Raw genomic sequence first — 19,228 nt, forward strand, 5'->3', positions numbered from 1 at the left:
GCGGTTTTAGTGTCGAACTTTGCCTGTTTGTTTTCATACAACTTGAGGTTTTTGAAGTTTGTTGGTCTTGTTTTGCTAAGTTAGAATAAATTACCAGTTTTCTGTTGTGACATTTCTTCTGTGACTTAAAGTGGAGAAGATTAGATGCTTCAATTTATTTCTTCATTTTTTTTTTTGTTTTTCAAAGTTCTTGCATAAAAGACAGGAAAAAGCTCAGCTGCAGTGCGTAAAATTTTAGATTTTTATTTAGCCTACTAGCGTGTAGTAACTGCGTGAAAACGAGCAAAAAATGTCTGCAGCAGCTACAAGTAGTGGGAAGGTCAGTGGTCTTGCGTGCGTGCGTTCGTGTGTGTGTGTATGTGAGAGTAAAAGAGAGCGAGCATGCACTCATGCGGGGCACTCGGTATTGGCTTGAAATGAAGATGGTGAATTCACTCCAGTGAATTTCATGTGTCATTACCCAGTAATAACATAGTGTCCTCTGTCTTGGTAACATGCGGGTGCCATCGGGATAGGTTGGTCACACATACTGCTTGTTGTGTTGTGTATGAAGCCGAGATGTTTCCGTGTCGAGACTCATTGTTTGGGCGATGACACATGCAGACAGCAGAGCTGCTCTCTCACACTTTGCCTGTCACCTGTGTCACAGCATGGCCCTTGTGTGACTCTCTCCTGCACCGATTAGTTCCGACTGCAGAATTTCAGTCCTGTGCTCCTCCTTTTCATCCTGACTGATGAGTGTTTCTCTCTTTCTTTGTCTCCCTCCCTCCTTGTGTAATCCTGCAGGTGGAAACTGTCAACAAGTCAGTAAACCTTTTTTGTCATTCTGTGTTACCTTGTATAGAGGCCTAAGATAATGCTTATTGCTGATAATTATGGGGAACAACCAAAAAAAAAAAAAAAACACAAATCTCTGTTTGACAAGTCATTTTCTGTACACACGTCCCCTGTTATCTACTCCTAATTTGCTCCTGAAAATGGATGTAATGAAGTTACTTCTCATTTTTTTTATGGGGAAAAATTTAAATTTGTTCCAAGCGTTTCCCAGGTTCACCCAAAGATCAATCTTAAATGCCAAATGTTATAAGGAATAGTAACATAAAATGTAAAAAATTTTATGTAGTTTCACTTTTTCCAGTTTTTTCCAAAAGAAGAAAATGCTCGTTTTCTTCCACCACCCCTCCATAGTGTTCTTGAACCATGCATGTGTCAGCAAAGTTTTTTTTTTTTTTTTTTTTTTTTTTTTGGAATTGTGTGCACGGTTGTAGTGAACATGGGTAATATATAAAACTAATTTCAAAAATAGTTTTCATTTCATAAAATAAATTTGTAGTAATAATGTAGACTGGCTTGATGAAGATGGAAGCTGACAGTGCGGGTACACAGTTCCCACAATGCCATGTGTCTCACACAGGCGCTTGGTGCAGTTTTCACTTTTCTCAGTTTATTGAATCAGGCTCAGACTGGTTGTGGCAGAACATATAAATGAAAATCAGGACAATCCAGAACTATGAACAAGTGGTATTGATGATCTCTGACAAGATTAATGAAAAACCAGATATCCCCTGTTTTTTGATCTCCTGATGAGTATAATGTCATTTTTAGAATAGGTTTCACTCTGATTTTTCCAACATTTTTAGCTCCATCTTTCTTATTTCCTTATAACAGAGTAGATACATTCTAAAGGGTGTGTGATCTGCCTCATTTCCAGAATATTAAAAGATTATTTTCTCTGTGTGGTTAGATGAGCTACATCAGATGTCTCAGAACTGTACATAACAGGCCTTTTCTTGCATCTTCCAAGGCAATTTTTATGTCTTTTTTTCTTTCATGCATTGTGTGCTCCTCAGGGGTGAAACGTACATTGAGGAGATTTACCCCGAGACCAAGTAAGGTTTTGACGCATGTAGAGCTTTCCTGTGCTCATGTCACAGCACTTGCTTCTGTGAAAGATGCAGCGATGAGCATCTCTCCAGCATGTTTTATGTGCCTTCACACAGTATTGCTGGATCTCTGTCACAGTACAAGGCACTGACTCCTCTCTTACAGACCGAAAGACTGTAACCTGTTTTGTTCACAATTCCAAAGTCACTTTTACTCTTAAGTCACTGTTGGAAAATGTGTACTGGAGTTGACCGCTGTCGATTTTCTGGATATGGGTTTTGAAAACCTCAGATATGGTTACAGTAAATTAAACTAAAACATTTACGTTTGAGCTATTTTAAAATTAGAACTTTCTGAATATAAAAAGTACTGCAACTCCATGAACTTCTGTTCAATTCCCTATTACTTATCAGTTCATCCCATAAGCATGTTCCATGTTGACCTCACCACTGTAAACTTTATTATTGCCACTTTGGTCTCCATGATAACGGTAAACGTCCTGTTATTGACACTTTTAGAAACAAATAGGAATGCAGCCACTGCCGAGAGTTATTATAATTATAGTCAATTTCATTTTTAGAAACACCGACGCTCATGAACACAAGACATTAGTTGTCAACAATGTGGAAATGAGCTGAATTAAGGCAGTGCCACAGTCTTGTTTAGTTTGTGTGCCTTATTGTCTTCATTCGGCTTACGAGGTCTCACACATCACCACACTTCCAAGGAAGAAGTTAGTTCTAAAATTTGTATCTCAAGCTTTTATATCCCAAGCAGCAAGTGCACACTTTTATGCATGTCCATTTACTGAAGCTGATGTAAATAAAGCTGGAACCATAACATTTTCCAGATCCACAGAGAGTGGCTTACACGACCAGACTATGGTTGTGGTGTATAACTTTAAGAGAGACCAGACAGACCGGTGAAGGTACACTTATAAAAGTATGGCAACCCTGTACACAAAAGCAGTAAATCAAGCTCTGTTTTGTCTCACAGTTGCATGACTCACTGCTGCCTTTGTCTTGACTCACGTCCTTTATTTAACCTTCCTTTGGTCCCACCACAGTGACTTTCACTGAATAATTCTGTCCTCCGTACAGTCAATGAAAAGTTCGCACCGTGGTGCACAACTTTTATTCTTGTTATGAACACTTGTACTGTTTATTATGTATCGACATGAGTATTCTTCCTTGAAACCAAGTACCTTAGGTTTTTATGAGTCTGTTGTAATATGCCTAACGGATATCTTGAGCTTGTCGTGTATGGCTGCTCTTTGTGAGGACTTCAGCAGGATATCTGCCTCTTAGCAGTTTCTCCGGAGGTATCAGACACCTCGTAATTGATGTGATGAAGCGAGACGAGAACACGCATTAGATCAAATGTGAACGTTGCAGCTTGTCCACGCTCAGGTCTTCGTGTCACTCCCCGTGACGCTTAGTCCCTTAGAGTGTGTCACAGGGCAACTGGATGGGCTTCCCTACGGCTACAAACCTGTTTGAGCTTTAGATCGATATTAGGGAAGTCTCATGTTTAGTTCTCTTGTTTAAATGTGCTGCAAAAGAGGAGCTGTGAAATATGTTGTACCGTTTGCTTTTTGTACTTGCATTTATTTATTTATTTATCGGACGCTTTTCTCCAAAGCGACTTCCAATGAACTCTATGTAGTGTTACATTCACGTACTATGGGGGAACCTGAACCTGAATCAGAAACACACATGAAAAACTTGGAAGAAAACTGTTTTGTAGTGTAAAAAGTGTTTGTAAACAAATTACAAAGGTTCGTAGCTCACCACATCCTTCAACTTGATACTCAGTATTAAGAAGACTTGGGGCAAGGCATAAGAATTTTTTTTCTTTTTACCCAATATACTTGGACCTCAGCCTGTGCTCCCGACTGGGACCAGAACTCTGTAACTCCGTTTGTTTTAAAGTCCAACCACTATGTCATAATTAATTAAGTTTTAATAATCCCTCTGTGCATTCACAGATTAGGTCCTGTATTGAAAAAAACTATACTAAATTAAGATTTTGCTGTAAGACTATAGTTCATCTATTCCACTTTTATCAACCACTCATGCAGTGCAGGGTCTCTGTTTGTCTGTTCTACATATCTATCAGGGAACACCGTGGGTGGGATACCAGTCTGTTACAAGGCTCAGTTATTTGTCTTTTCTTCATATGTTTAACAGAGGACTTTTATAAAATAGGAAGAAAATGCTATAAAAGATAAACTGCAAAATTCTAAAAATAACTTTTGTTACAAGTCAGTTGTTACAATGAGGCTAAAATATTTATGTACAAACCAAAGCTTCCTACCACCATACTTTTTGTGCTTTTATTCTTTTGTGTACAAGCTACTTTGAATCCTACAATTTTTTACTTAAAAAAATGTTATAGGGTGATGTCTCAAGAATTGAATCCTTAAATTGTCATATTTGTAGATTTTCCCATGAATTTTCTAAAAAAAAGAAAAAAAAAGGCCATTCTATTCTTTTAATATGCAGATGCAATGTAGGATGAATGTGTTTTCTTGGTTTAGTTGTAAGTGTAACACCCGCGAACAGAAATGATCAATGAATATGCAAAAGTTGAATAAGAGAAAATTTTTAGTTTAATGTCTTATTTTGGACTCCTATGGGATTCGTTAATGCATGGGAACGCTCTGATTCATTTGTTCATGTAGAGCCTCTGGATTTGCATGTTACTTCATAAGACTCACAACTGAAGGTTTTTTTTTTTTTTTTTTCCTCTCTTCTAAGCACTCTGTTTTCCGATTGCCCTTTGTAAGGAGTGCGTTTGTAGCGGGTCCCTATATTGATGATATAAATTGTCGCCTCCTAACCCACTCCTGCCCCAACCCAGCTCTAGGCATGGCCTCCGGATGGAGAGCGCCCCCTGCTTCATCCCTAATGACCGCAGCAAGAAAAGACTGATTGAGGACACGCAGGACTGGCGGCCGCGTACGGGCACTACTCAGTCACGCTCCTTCCGCATCCTGGCCCAGCTGACGGGCACTGACTTCAGTAAGTCAGAGGGAAGAGGGAGCTGGCTTTGGGCAGGAGGCCGAGTCCTTGTGCTCCTCTAGCCTCAGATGCCTCAAACACATCAGCTGGGGACTTAGTCTCAGCTCTCAGCGTAAGAGCTTCCATTGACACGTAATGTGGTACATTGCTGCTGTGTTGGTTGAAGCACTTGCCTTGTGATCAGAAGAGGGAAAATTTAAGTCTGTGGAGGGAGAGTAAGGTGCAGTCACTGCCCAGTTGGGATCATATGTGTTGGCGCACTTCTGCAACTCTCTGTTTTTGCTAATGCTCACTTTAGTGACTGTGCTCATATACCCTTTCGTAAATGCTGACATCTAAGGCTGAATCAGAGCAACCAGAGCCAATAATGTTGCTCACAGGCATACAATAAGTATCAATATTCAGTAATATTTGCAGATAATGAGTTAAAACATACTTTATAATGTATACCTAACTTTAAATAAATAAGGGAAGGCTGTCCTGTTTTCTGTGTTTTGGGTGAGGTGAGATGAAAATAGAATGACGTTAATAGTAAAATAAATATTCCCATCCATATTCTCTTATTTATAGATGTAGTACAGGTTTCCCCCGCTATCTGAAAGTATACTGTTCCTATGAAACCTTTTGTAAGCTGAAATGGCATAAAGCGAATAAGCAATTACCATTAGTTTGTATGTGAAAAATTTTTGAGCGTTCCCAGACCCAAAAAATAACCTATAATGCATAAAACCCAATAGTACGAATGGTGGAAACAGGCAAGTTCAACACACGCACAATGCCTTTATTTAATTCACCACGATCGAAACACTTGATTACATCCAGTTTACGTAACACCCTTACGAGCTCTTAGGCTTTTCTGATACCCCAGGACACATCTTGCTAGCAGATGCACAAAACAAATCGAGATAAAGCACAGATGTTCACAGACACTATGGTGGCTTAATGCTGAGTGTACTTCCCAGAGAAATAGTGTGGTGGCGCCACTTTCGCTGTTCGAGGTGTGCTCTGCCTCTATAACGCTATTTTCGCTTTTTTTGCCTTTTTTTTTGTAAAAGCAAAAATCCTCTTTGGATTTCTTTTGATTAGCCAAAACAGGTACTAATGTAGATCTTTTGTAAGAGCGAAGTGGCGTAAAGCAAACTTTTGAAAAGCGGGGGATACCCATACTACATGTACATTTACCTTTATTTGTTTAGCAGGCGCTTTCCTCCGAAGTGACGTACATCTTGCAGAAAAATACAGTGGGTGCATACGAAAGTGTTTCATGTACTTTCTGCCTCACATCATGAACAAAGTTAAGAAATGATTACACTTAATTTGAAAGCACTCTTCGGTGGGCTCACCACCTGCCGGAGAGGACATAAGGGGCCGGCGCGTTGTGATTTGGGCAGTGGTCGGGGCCGAGTGCCCGGCCGACCCAAACCTCGGGCGCCACCTCTGGCTTTTGGGACTTGGAATGTCACCTCACTGGTGGGGAAAGAGCCTGAGCTAGTGCAGGCGGTTGAGAGATACCGTCTAGATATAGTCGGGCTCACTTCCACTCACAGCTTGGGTTCTGGAACCACTCTTCTCGACCAAGGGTGGACTCTCCACTATTCTGGCGTTGCCCAGGGTGAGAGGTGGCGGGCGGGTGTGGGCTTATTAATAGCCCCCCAGTTCAGCCGCCATGTGTTGGAGTCTACCCCAGTGAACGAGAAGGTCGTCTCCCTGCGCCTTCGGGTCAGGGAACGGTCTCTCACTGTCGTTTGTGCTTATGCGCCTAGCGGCAGTGTAGAGTACCCGGCCTTTTTAGAGTCCCTGGGGGGCGTGCTGGAAAGCGCTCCCACTGGGGACTCTGTCGTTCTACTGGGGGACTTTAACGCCCACGTGGGCAGCGACAGTGACACCTGGGGAGGGACGTGATTGGGAGGAACGGCCTCCCTGATCTGAACCCGAGCGGTGAGTTGTTATTGGATTTCTGTGCTAGTCGCGGTTTGTCCATAATGAACACCATGTTCATGCATAAGGGTGTCCATCAGTGCACTTGGCACCAGGACACCCTAGGTTGGGGGTCAATGATCGACTTTGTAGTCGTTTCTTCTGATCTTTAGCCATATGTCTTGGACACTGGTGGTGAGTTGGATTCGATGGCGGGGGAAAAAGCTGGACAGACCTGACAGGCTCAAACGCATAGTGAGGGTCTGTTGGGAACGTTTGGCGGAGGCCCCTGTCAGAGAGGTCTTCAACTCCCACCTCCGACAGAGCTTCAACCAGGTCCCGAGGGAGACTGGGGACATTGAGTCCGAATGGACTATGTTCCACACCTCCGTTGTCGGGGCGGAGGTTCGGAGCTGCGTCCATAAAGTCTCCGGCGCCTGTTGCAGCGGCAATCCCCGAACACAGTGGTGGACACCGGAGGTGAGGGATGCCGTCAAGCTGAAGAAGGAGTTCTATAGGGCCTGGCTGGCCTACCGGGTACCGGCGGGCCAGACGGAGCGCGGCTCTGGCAGTCACCGCGGCAAAACTCGGGCCTGGGAGGAGTTTGGTGAGGCCATGGAGGAAGACTTTCGGTCGCCTCGAAGAGATTCTGGCAAGCCGTCCGACGACTTAGAGGGGGGAAGCATTGTTCCGCCAACACTGTTTACAGTGGAAGTGGTGCGCTGCTGACCTCAACTGAGGATGTCCTCGGGCGGTGGAAGGAGTACTTTGAGTATCTCCTCAATCCCTCCGACACGCCTTCCGTAGAGGAAGCTGAGGCCGGGGACTCGGAGGGGGACTTGTCCATTACCCTGGCTGAAGTTGCTGAGGTAGTCAAAAAACTCCTCGGTGGCAAGGCTCCGGGGGTGGATGAGATCCGCCCCAAGTTTCTCAAGTCTCTGGATGTTGTGGGGCTGTCTTGGCTGACACGCCTCTGCAGCATCGCGTGGAGTTCGGGAACGGTGCCTCTGGACTGGCAGACCGGGGTGGTGGTCCCTCTTTTTAAGAAGGGGGACCGGAGATTGTGTTCCAACTACAGGGGAATCACACTCCTTAGCCTCCCTGGGAAAGTCTATGCCGGGGTACTGGAAAGGAGAATCCGACCGATAGTTGAACCTCGGATCCAGGAGGAGCAATGCGGTTTCCGCCCTGGCAATGGAACACTGGATCAGCTCTATACCCTCACTAGGGTGTTGGAGGGTTCATGGGAGTTTGCCCAACCAGTCCATATGTGTTTTGTGGACCTGGAGAAGGCATTCGACCGTGTCCCTCGTGGCATCCTGTGGGGGGGTACTTCGGGATTATGGGGTTTGGGGCTCGTTGCTACGGGCTGTTTGTTCCCTGTATGACCGGAGCAGGAGCTTGGTTCGCATTACCGGCAGTAAGTCAGACCTGTTCCCGATGCATGTTGGACTCCGCCAGGGCTGCCCTTTGTCATCGATTCTGTTCATTATCTTTATGGACAGAATTTCTAGGCGCAGCCAGGGAACGGAGGGTGTCTGTTTTGGTGGCCGCAGGATCTCGTCTCTGCTTTTTGCGGACGATGTGGTCCTATTGGCTCATCGAATCAAGACTTACAGCGTGCACTGGAGAGGTTTGCAGCCGAGTGCGAAGTGGCGAGGATGAGAATCAGCACCTCCAAATCCGAGGCCATGGTTCTCAGTCGGAAAAAGGTGGATTGCCCCCTCCGGGTTAGGGAGGAGTTGCTCCCTCAAGTGGAGGAGTTTAAGTATCTCGAGGTCTTGTTCACGAGTGAGGGAAAAATGGAGCGGCAGGTTGACAGACGGATCGGTGCGGTGTCCGCAGTAATGTGGTCATTGTACCGGTCTGTTGTGGTGAAGAAGGAGCTGAGTCGTAAGGTGAAGCTCTCAATTTACCGGTCGATCTACGTTCCTACCCTCACCTATGGTCATGAACTCTGGATCATGACCGAAAGAATGAGATCGCGGATACAAGCGGCAGAAATGAGTTTCCTCCGCAGAGTGGCTGGGCGCACCCTTAGGGATAGGGTGAGGAGCTCAGTCACCCGGGAGGAGCTCGGAGTAGAGCCGCTGCTCCTCCGCATCGGGAGGAGCCAGTTGAGGTGGCTTGGGCATCTATTCCGGATGCCTCCTGGACGCCTCTCTGGGGAGGTGTTCTGGGCATATCCCACTGGGAGGAGGCCTCGGGGCAGACCCAGGACACGTTGGAGAGACTACGTCTCCCAGCTGGCCTGGGAACGCCTTGGGGTTCCCCCAGAGGAGCTGGAGGAGGTGTGTGGGGAGAGGGAAGTCTGGGGGGCTCTGCTTAAACTACTGCCCCCGCGACCTGGTCCCGGATAAGCGGAGAAAGATGGATGGATGGAATTTGAAAGCATTGTTGGAGAGTGACTAGGATGATTTTATTAAAAACACAGAACAATTTGTGTAAGATCCAACAGAAAACACGAAACAAGAGGTTTCTGCAGCAGCTTTATAAACAGTAGTCCAAACTCCTCAGTGTGATGACTCCTGTCCTTCTCCAGGCCTTTAGATACTATGATTGCCCCATTAGTCGACTGTTAGCTAAGTGTTAATGCTCCTGTGTGTCACAAATATTACGTTAATATTATATTATAGTTTTTAATACATTTTGCAACTATTGTACTTATCTTTAATGTGTAACATGTTATTTTCACAAATTTATACCAAAATGATTATATTTAGCCATTTTCCAACTGTTTGACTTGTACCACTGGACTCTCATAGGAGGGGGCATTTAGCTCAGTTGTGCGGTTAATGAACATGTGCGATTACTAGCAGCACTTTGGTCTCTCATGCTAACTGGACAATGTCTGCGGCATGTGCTTCAATTATAGAACAGTCAAACAGTCTAGTGTGTGCTCCTGTTTTGGTTTCTCTGTCTTGTGGGAGGAGAAGGGTGCACACTGGGAGCTGTAATGGTGATGTTTCATTTGTTTCTTCTGGCTTTATCAGTGCAGGACCCAGATGATGAGAGCGTGAAGAGGTCCAGGTAATGCCAGTGTGTTTGTGTCTGTGTGCTAAAAACACACACAGTTTAGAGCTCACGCCTGGAAGGCAGGTTCCGTGTGTGGTGCAAAGTGTATCCCAGCAGTTGTGTATGAACGAGCATGAAGAGAGCAAGACTCACATCCTAGCTGTAGCAGATGGTAGCACGCTGGGCATACCAGATCAGTGGCTTTCTCATGCATGTCCTTTGCCACGACCGTCTTCAAGGCTGTAGCTCCTTACCTCTGACTTCCGCCTGTATGTCCTCTTCCTTCCCCTGTTCTCCTTATCTAATGCTTTTCCTGTCTCTCTCGGTTAGGGAAAAGTTTCTCAGTGAAATTCAGAGTCCCCGCTATGCCAGGCTTCGGGACTGGCACCACGACAGGTCTGCTCGTGCCCTCAACATCAAATCCTGAGTGGCCTTGGTGCTTTCGTGATGACAGGGTCGTGAGAGGGCCCACCCGACGCACCCAACACGGCGAGAGCTTCCACATCTATGTAACGAACAGACTCGTGTAATTTTCAGGAGAGAAGGCGAACAAGAAAACCCTTCTTAATGGAAATTATTAAAAAAAAAAAATAAAAAGAATTGCAGTGTAGAGTACAAGCCAAAGAGGAGACATGCATACTGAGCCTACAGACAGGATTCCTGCAACACAGTGCATGACGGTGTTGACAGCGGTGCTGGTGGCGTTGCAGTTTTCAGCACTAGGGTTACGTTTCCGAGATCTCTCTCCATCTCTCTCTCCTGATCCCACTGTGTTTTATCTTTTCTCACTTTCTGCTCTGTCTTTGACAAGTGTACATTTGTTTAATCTCTCAGCAGTTTGTTTTCCGTCCTCGCTCCAAAAAATAAGGAAAAGTTAAACACTGTTGGTTTTCTGCTTTCATCAATATATACAATGTTTGAAAACCAGTTTCCTCATCTTTTCTGTGTGCTTCTCTCTGTGTGCACATATCACAGTGTACCCAAAGAAACTCTTGTCTCAAAGTAAATCGAATTCCCCAGATAGGTGTCCTACGCATTGGAAGGTTTCCTTGTCTCTTCACACTACACGTGAGCACAATCAGGTGACTGCATCTTGCATGTAAAATGTGATGAATGACCACCCAGCCTCACCAAGGTTCTCAACAGTTTTGGGGTTTAAGGCCTCATTTCTACTTGAGGGTAAATGGAGAAATGCATGTGTGGCATTTTTTCCAGAGGTCGCCTGTCCTGCCTCGTAAACTCTGACAAGGACCCAGACTCGGGTATGTTCCTGGTGACAGCAGACACAGCTATGCAGTTGTCTTTACCGTGATGAACAGGAGTGTTGTGAAACATACCCGCCCCCCCATTCTCTCAAAGCGTGGGAAACCTTTGAGTTCTCTCATTGCGTACGTATGTTGATGTGATCTGAAATGTGGTTCTCCATCCCTGGGGCACTAGTGCAATGTGTTGACAGGCTGCACTGTAAATGAAAACTGCCTGCAGGACTGTGCTCAGGTTCTCCGACTACACTTTACTTTGTCCTCCCTGTCACACTCTCTGATGATACAGTGCTTAGTGTACAGAGTCATCCGAGGAACTTGATCATTCAGCATGTTATAATTGCACATGTGGGGAAGCTGAGGACACAAGAAATCAGAAAGAGACCAACAATGATTTACTGCTGTTAATCTGGAAGAACTGAAAAATATCTAATTTGTTTTGCAGAAGCTTTTAGTTTGACTTTTTCTGTGGGAACTGTGGGGATCAATAACTTGACTCCTAGCTGTGTTCTCCTCGCAATAACGCTGCTGTGCGAAACGGACTCATTGAGAGAATGGTTGAATTGCGCTGTGATTTGCATTAATGAGACACTGCTCTGTACTGACAATGGGCCTCTCATGGGACCGGCAGATTTATGCTTCCGTTCTCCTTACCCTTTTAACTGTTTTTTTTTTTTTTGTGTGGGAACCCAAGGAGATGTAAGGACTTCCAATTAAGCGTGAATTCTATGATGAGAGGCGAAGGAATGAGCGGGTGACTTCCTCGGGGGCCATTTGTCTTGCACTAAAGGCTGAACTGCTCCAGAATCTCCGTGTCCCATTAGAAATGTCTTTCTTGCAACCGACCCCCATCTCTCACCTGGGCTTCCTGTGGGAGGGCCCCCTTGAAGAGGGGAAGCAGTTCCATATGATCATGTCAATGGCGGCCTGTCACAAGCGAAGGCCTAGTCTCATCCATAATTCATGAAACAGCAGGTGTTTTGGTTTTACTTGTCAATCATCCCTGAGCAAGTAACTCACAGGCAGTGAATAATGTTGCCGCCCACCCTGTACACACACCCTTCCTTTAGTTTGAGCTCTCACCCTTTCTCTTGCCACATGTTCGAGTGAGGAAAAGGCTTTCAGAGGCCTTCATTTACACACATGGCACTGCAGTACTACCTGCACTTCCTTCCTGATATGGAAGAAGGACTTTCGATGTTGCATGAATAAGAAACCTCTTGCAACATGTCACTTAACATTGCCCTTGCTCATACCAAATGGAGCCCAGCTGAGCGCTTCCACTGACAGCCCAGTGCTTCAGTCCAACATGCCACCAGGAACATGGGGGATTCTTGGACCTCTGCAAACACAAAAGCTTTTCCAGTGTTATATATGTGTGCCATGTATCCGGAAGAGATGTAGCTATAATTTTATTTGGAATTCTTTGTGGTGACGCCGAACTTATGCTGCGAACTGTGTGTGTTTTTGAAGTGATACACACCCAACATGGTTAATTCCTTCTATAAAATCACTAGGTTAGGCAAATTCCCCTTATGAGGGGGTCAAACTAACATTTCTTATGGGGGGGGGATTTTCCCAGAATAAAAAAAAGCCATTGGAAATACCAAAATGTACATTTATGCATTACAGTGATAATCAGGTACAACCAGGACAGAGACATTTTGGTAATTTTGCTTACAGGGGTTTATAATACAAAGAAATAAGATTGTAAGGTCATTGCCTGTGTCTTTCATTCTTGAAAGTCCACTGACAGTGTAGTTGTATAGCCACTGCGTACTGTTACTAACAGATTTTGATCCCACCACCTGTTGTAGGACCCATCATCAATGTAGGTATGCTGAATTGCTCCACACACACCCACCCACCCCCCATTTCCCATATGGGGTCGCGGGGAGCCGGAGCCTAACCCGGCAAGACAGGACGTAAGGCTGGAGGGGGAGGGGACCCACCCAGGACAGGACAGGACGCCAGTCGGTCGCAAGGCACCCCTATCAGGGCTCGAATCCCAGACCCACTGGAGAGCAGGACCCGGTCCAACCCACTGCGCCACCGCACCCCCCCTTCTGAATTGCTCCAGTAAAAATCATCTTGCTGTATGAGTGGGAAAATGATTTTAAGTAGCTTAAAAGTTTTATTAGCTAACCGAATTAACTTTACAGTCTAGCACATTTTTGGACTGTGAGAGAAAAACGTGAACACGGGGAGAACATGCCCATTCCTGCAGACTGAGCTCTACTGGAGTCTGTGCCTGAACAGCCCTGACCAAACAAATGCTTTTGTACCAGTTAAATGTATTTTCAGTTGACCAGTTACAGTTTAACTGCTTACAAAATTGTTCCTTGTTACCTATACTTGAGCCCATGTGTGTATGCAAGGCTGAAGAAGTTTACTGTTAATATCAGCAACACCCACAATCATTTACCTTTGCTACTTCCTATTGTAAAACCAAAAGACACCTTTAAATAAAAGCTGTGCAGGAACAATCTTAGAGTAATGGTAGGCATCCTATGTGATAACTCTGGTAAAAATTGGCATTAGTGTATTCTAGTAGGTGCTGTGCTGTATCTATAGTTACAGAATTATTCATGATTAGTATAACTGCTGAGTATTGCCTTATTATGACTATAAAGGCGTTAGAATGGGGGTGTTTTACATTAGCTGTTGAGGGTACATGACATTAAAGGTCATGTGAAAATAGCGAGGTTAATTGAAATTAGTAGTCTTCCCCTGCCTTATAAAGGTAATTTGTTACTGAAAAATCCGGTGTGAATTCTTGAAAACTTAATTACCCTTTGTTTTAATTCTAAACATTCTAATGCATTCCCGAGCCCCATAATCAACACTCATTTCTAATAAAATGTTACCAAATCCTATTAAAATGGTCAAGTCATTCAATAGCTAACCCTTTTTTATAGTTAAAAAACGACATTCAGTTATTCTGTAATACTGCATGACTGTCCATGTGTGCTTGTTGAGTGCCATCACAGCTAATACATACACACACACATCTCTCCAACTTCACCTCTAAGATCATCAACTCCTTGCTCTCCTCTGGCTGTTTCCCAGCTGCCTTCAAAACTGCTCTCATTTCACTTCTGTTAAAGAAACCATCCCTTGATACCAATTCAGTCCAAAACTACAGACCGGTCTCCCTCCTCTTTTTCCTTCAACTGTCTGTTCCGGGTGAGGAAATCAGTCTCCTCGATGGATATCAGTCTGGTTTCAAAGTTGGTCGCTCCATGGAGATGGTGCTTCTGGTGCTGTCTGATGCTCTTCAGTCAGCTAGAGCCACCTCCCTCTCCTCGGTCATCATCCTCCTCGATCTGTCTGCAATATTCAACACTGCCAACCATCGGCTTCTATTCTCCTCTCTTGCTCAGCTTGGGATCTAGGGACTTGCACTAAGATGGTCTGAGTCCTACCTATCTGACAAATTCTATCAGGTGGTCTGGTAGAGCTCCCGTTCTTCTCCTTTGCTTCTCTCAACCGGTGTCCCGCAGGACTCAGTACTGGGTCCTCTTCTCTTCTCGATCTACACCTCCTCCTTGGGCCTGGTCATAGCCTCCCATGGATTCAAATACCACTGCTATGCTGATGATACCCAGCTCTTCCTCTTCTTTCCACCTGAAGCGTCAGACATTTCCACACGCGTTGCTGCCTGCCTGTCGGACATCTTTGCATGAATGTCTGATCACCACCTCCAACTCAATGTCTCCAAAACAGAGATTCTTCATCTCCCAGCTGGCCTGTCCTCCTGTCACAATCTATCGATCAAAGTGGACAACTCACTCATTTTGCCTGCCTCCTCGGCTAAGAGTCTGGGAGTGTGACGGTTGACTCAAGTCTATCCTTCTCTCAGCACATCGAAGCCACAACCTGGTCCTGCAGATACATCCTGCATAATGTGCATAATAACAACTGACTCTGCCCAACTACTTGTCCAGGCCATGGTGACATCCCGTCTAGACTACAGCGACTCTCTCCTGTGCGGCCTTTCCACTACTGCCATCAGACCTCTGCAACTGATACAGAATGCTGCTGCACAAGTTGTTTGATTTGTCAACGTGTTCCCATGTATCTCCTCTACTTATTTCTCCGCACTGGCTTCCTATAGCTGCCCGGATCAGATTCAAGACCCTGGTGATTGTCTACAAATGCATCAATAGAACTGCTCCCAGCTCTTTACAAGAATTGATCAACTGCTACACCCCAACCAGACCCCTTCGCTTGTCTGCTCCTGCTTGCTTGATGGTCCCGTGCACGAAAAGTAAAGCCCAGAGGTTCTCGGTTCTGGCTCCATTGTGGTGGAATGACCTTCCCCTCTCACTCGGAACTGCAGAAACTCTGTCTACATTCAAGAAGGGTCTGAAAACTCACCTTTTCCGGACTCGCTTCGCCCAAGATCGCTCCCTCTTATTTATGGTCTAATTGGTCATGCACCATATTGATATTCCCCAGATAAGCCTTTACACAGCCACTACTCCTGCATTGTATGTTAATGTTTGTATACCTCATAAAAAAATGTAGAAGGTTATCAGGATTAATCTATTCTGCGTTTTATGCACCTACTCAAGCGATGAACGTTGGTGCATCAAGTGGAAAGTAACAAACTAGGTTTAATTAAGAATCACATGTCTGCAGCTATGTCTCTTTCTCTTAATGTAATGCACAAATTGTATTTTTGCTTAGATGTACATCGCTTTGGAGAAAAGTGTCTGCTAAATGAATAAATGTAAATGTAACAGTACACTTAAATTGCTCAGATAAAGCCTGTGTATAAAGTATGTATTATGATGATGAGAGGGAGGCTAAATTAATTCTCTTGTGTTGCTGTCTGCTAAGACTGTTTGTGCCTGTAATTTAGTTTGTGTGTAGTGGTTAGAGCTGCTGCCTTTGGACCCAAAGGTTGCAGGTTTGAATCCCACCTCCAATTGTAGTACTCTTGAGTAATGTACTTACCCTAAATTGCTCCAGTAAGATTACCCAGCTGTACAAATGGGTAAATTATTGTAAGTTGCTTTGGAGGATAGTGTCAGTTAAATTAAGTAAGTTCACTCTACTGCTATGTTATTTCTAGTTTTCATTCCAGGTTTGGCCCACACTGCATTGTGGGTTGTCTTTTTGGAATCGAAGTTGTGTGGTTGGGAGTGACCTACACAATGTTCGCTCTTGTTTGTGTCGTTTCCTATGCTGTCTTTTTTGTGCATTCCAGACATATGTGGTGTTAATACAGAGCGTTTCCGAGGATCCCCATCTCCAACCCAATCTGTAGTGGCACTACAGGGGATGCTAGAAAATGATAGTCAGTGTTTATCTTTTAATTAAACCTTTAATGCAATGGAATTTGAAAGATGGAAGAAATTAATAATCCAAATAGGGCCATGATTACTGAGATCATAACTGGGGAACTAGCAAACAGGAGTTAATGGAGAACTTAACGCAGCACGAGCCAAGCTGTAGCCGAGAAGGTGACCGCATGGTGTGCTATCCCACTGTTCTGTTGTTGAGAGGCGAGAGAAATCAGAATTCAGTCCTCGTAAATGTAAAGAAGTGCTTAATATGCCAAAGTAGGAGCACTAAACGTGAAGTAAAATTCTTGCAACCTGGAATCTACCATGGGGTTTTTGTGGCTCTGGTTACTTGCTTTTGGTTATTTAATGTTTCCTTCTACTTCAGTGTTCATAGCATTGTGGTTTAATGAAGCCATCTTTTTTACAATTCTGATTGTGGACTGGAAGGATGTACCTTGTTATACTGGAGGCAGCCACTGTAAAATGCAATATAGTGCCGTGATGCCGTAGTGCCCTAAGAAATGGTTTATTTCGAAGTTGAAGATGATTATGTGATTCTGTACATTCTCAGTGCCCTTGCAGAAATATGACATAAAATATAGAAGACAATCGTGATATTCTGTGCCTATTTTCTAATAATGAAGTAAAATGTAATTAACATTGTCGGAATGACACTGAATTGTCCCTTTTTATGCATGGAAAAGCTTTCTGGGGAATTGTCTATGCTTCATTATAAATGCTGTTAATCCTTCTTAATTCTGTTACATAATTCCTGTCATTTTCTATCATTTTAAAATCCATGTTTTCCACATAAGGTCCAAGTTGTCTCATCTAGATGTATTTGCTGCAGTTTTTTTTTTTTTTTTAAAAAGTTCCATGTGAAAAAACTGGTCAACACAAAATACATCAAATTCAACAGTGCTGATCTTTTATCACAGCTTTTTATAGTAGATATATATGTACTGTAGATACTGTTGTTTGTTTTATTTAGTCACATTCATTCAAGGGATTTCATTATTTGCCAGAGAGGTAGTAGCAAGTAGTAATTTTAATTTTATAACTTTTATTTCAGGTAAGTGTGCCTGTCATATGTAGTTATTATAGAAGAGTACTACACACAAACTAAGACCACTTTTTCTTCTTAATTTTTATGTTATGAAGAACTTATCATGATTCTCATGGTTTTTTTTTTTTTTTTTTTTTTTTTTTTTTTTTTTTTTTTTTTTTTAAGTATTATGATCCGTTACCTTTTTTCCCTTGTAGGCTTTTGAATAGAAAGAATGACAGTAAATTCAAAAGTATGAATTTGAGGGAGGCTTTATGTAAATATCAGGAGTCGAGTGCTGACAAGAAGGTGTTTTCTTTACCCAGCCATGAGGTGGAGGCTCAGAAGTGCAAACCTGCAGCACCTCCTGGAGACAAGCTGGATGGAGGATCAGGTAAGGAATCAGTGGTCAACTGTAGCTCCTGTTGTTTTAAGACCATGACAGAATTGTGTGGCTGTTTCATATTGAACCAGCGGATTAAAATAATTCTTTCTCTTGTTCTGCTTTCGGTTAAATGTGCTCCCAAACCAGAGGCCCCCACCACGGGCCCTTCCTGCCGGCCCCCCTGGGTGACGGACCCCGGCTTTGCCAACCGCTACCGTCCTGACAAGACTAGCACAGTGCTCACCCAGCACAGCAAGCCGGCCCAGCCAACTCCAATGCAGAGCCGCAGCTCTATCCTGCAAGCTGCTCAGCAAACACCCTCCGACAGCGGGAGAACCCCTGTGTGCGCTGCCTGCAGCAAGGTCATCAGGTGGGCAGTCGGTGCCCTCTGCACACGAGTTCCCTCATTTAGCCGCGCTTGACTGTCGGCGGTGTCTTCCGCCGACACACATCTAACGCGGCCAGTTTACACAGAATGCGGAGGTGACCGGTGGCCCACTTTCAATTTCAGCGAGATAATTTATCTAGCAATATTTAAGTGGTTCAGTTACATTTTGTTCTATTTTTGATTTGATATGGGGACCAAAGCAAATGCAATTTGAGCCGCAGGAAATTGCCATCCGAGCGTCTGTTTGATGTATTCGAATGTGGAGTAGCATCCTGCTGGTGACCACCTGGGGGCGCTGTGCCGCACCACTGGGGCAGCTGTTTGGAATTCTCAGTGTGTTCAATCAATATTGCAGCTTCAGCTGCTGCCTGGTACATAAAGTCATGGATTTGGGCGTATAATATTCGCTGTGACTTTAGTAGCAAATGACCTTGATGATAATGCCAGTTTTCCAACTTTTTTTTCTTGGTTTGGCTTCTGGACCCGTGTGCTCCAGGGGCCGCTACCTAGTTGCCCTAGGGCGCTCATGGCACCCAGAGGAATTCATGTGCTCCCAATGCAAAGTAGTCCTGGATGAGGGTGGCTTCTTTGAGGAGCGCGGTTCTGTTTTTTGCCCCAAGTGTTACGACAGCCGTTACGCACCAAATTGTGCCAAGTGCAAGAAGAAGATCACTGGGGTGAGTATGCACGCACCACACAGCACAGAGCACTGCTCTCCCAGTTGGGGATTATGCATTGCTGCCGTTTCACCTAAACATTTTATACAGTGTTACTGAGAGGATGATGTTCAACCACACATGCGATCAATTTTTGTCGCCAGCGCGTAATAATAGGAAAATATCGTCTTCATACTTAAATACAAAATGATACCGATTATGAATTGTTTTACATTTTTATTTACTCACTCACACACTCCCTCCCTCCTTCACTTTCTGTGAGGAGCCACTTGTCTAAGTCAGAGTTATGGAGGTTCAGTGTCTGTTCCGGAAACACAGTCTGCTAGACTAGACTGGCT

The 19,228-nt window shown here is 44.3% G+C and overlaps 2 protein-coding genes across 6 annotated transcripts in view; both read left to right on the forward strand.

The window, feature by feature from the left end:
- The window catches only part of pdlim7 (PDZ and LIM domain 7), a 66,575-nt gene that overhangs the window by 41,740 nt on the left and 5,607 nt on the right, over positions 1-19,228 (forward strand). For all 4 annotated transcript variants that reach the window (XM_018745139.2, XM_018745304.2, XM_018745222.2 and 1 more), the window contains 3 exons: positions 17,767-17,834; positions 17,973-18,195; positions 18,710-18,890. In XM_018745139.2, coding sequence (XP_018600655.1) covers positions 17,767-17,834; positions 17,973-18,195; positions 18,710-18,890 — 472 coding nt within the window. The remainder of the gene's footprint in view (positions 1-17,766; positions 17,835-17,972; positions 18,196-18,709; positions 18,891-19,228) is intronic.
- LOC108930230 (PDZ and LIM domain protein 7-like) lies at positions 50-10,766 on the forward strand. Of its 2 annotated transcripts, XM_018745422.2 has the most exons (6): positions 122-319; positions 787-803; positions 1,851-1,889; positions 4,747-4,907; positions 9,818-9,854; positions 10,170-10,766. In XM_018745422.2, exons 1-6 carry the CDS (start codon positions 290-292, stop codon positions 10,264-10,266), a joined length of 381 nt encoding a protein of 126 aa, XP_018600938.1. In that variant the 5' UTR covers positions 122-289; the 3' UTR covers positions 10,267-10,766. The 2 variants fall into 2 exon arrangements, with proteins under 2 accessions (XP_018601018.1, XP_018600938.1); XM_018745502.2 differs by lacking the exon at positions 1,851-1,889 and having other exon boundaries at positions 50-319.

Source organism: Scleropages formosus, chromosome 13, assembly GCF_900964775.1.
Source record: "Scleropages formosus chromosome 13, fSclFor1.1, whole genome shotgun sequence".
Taxonomy (NCBI): domain Eukaryota; kingdom Metazoa; phylum Chordata; class Actinopteri; order Osteoglossiformes; family Osteoglossidae; genus Scleropages; species Scleropages formosus.

Excerpts from the sequence above, each read along its gene's own strand:
- LOC108930230 (XM_018745422.2), top strand. The coding sequence starts at position 290 with ATGTCTGCAGCAGCTACAAGTAGTGGGAAG. Across the intron at positions 4,908-9,817 it reads GCTGACGGGCACTGACTTCA|TGCAGGACCCAGATGATGAG; the intron begins GTAAGTCAGAGG and ends TGGCTTTATCAG. Across the intron at positions 9,855-10,169 it reads GAGAGCGTGAAGAGGTCCAG|GGAAAAGTTTCTCAGTGAAA; the intron begins GTAATGCCAGTG and ends TCTCTCGGTTAG.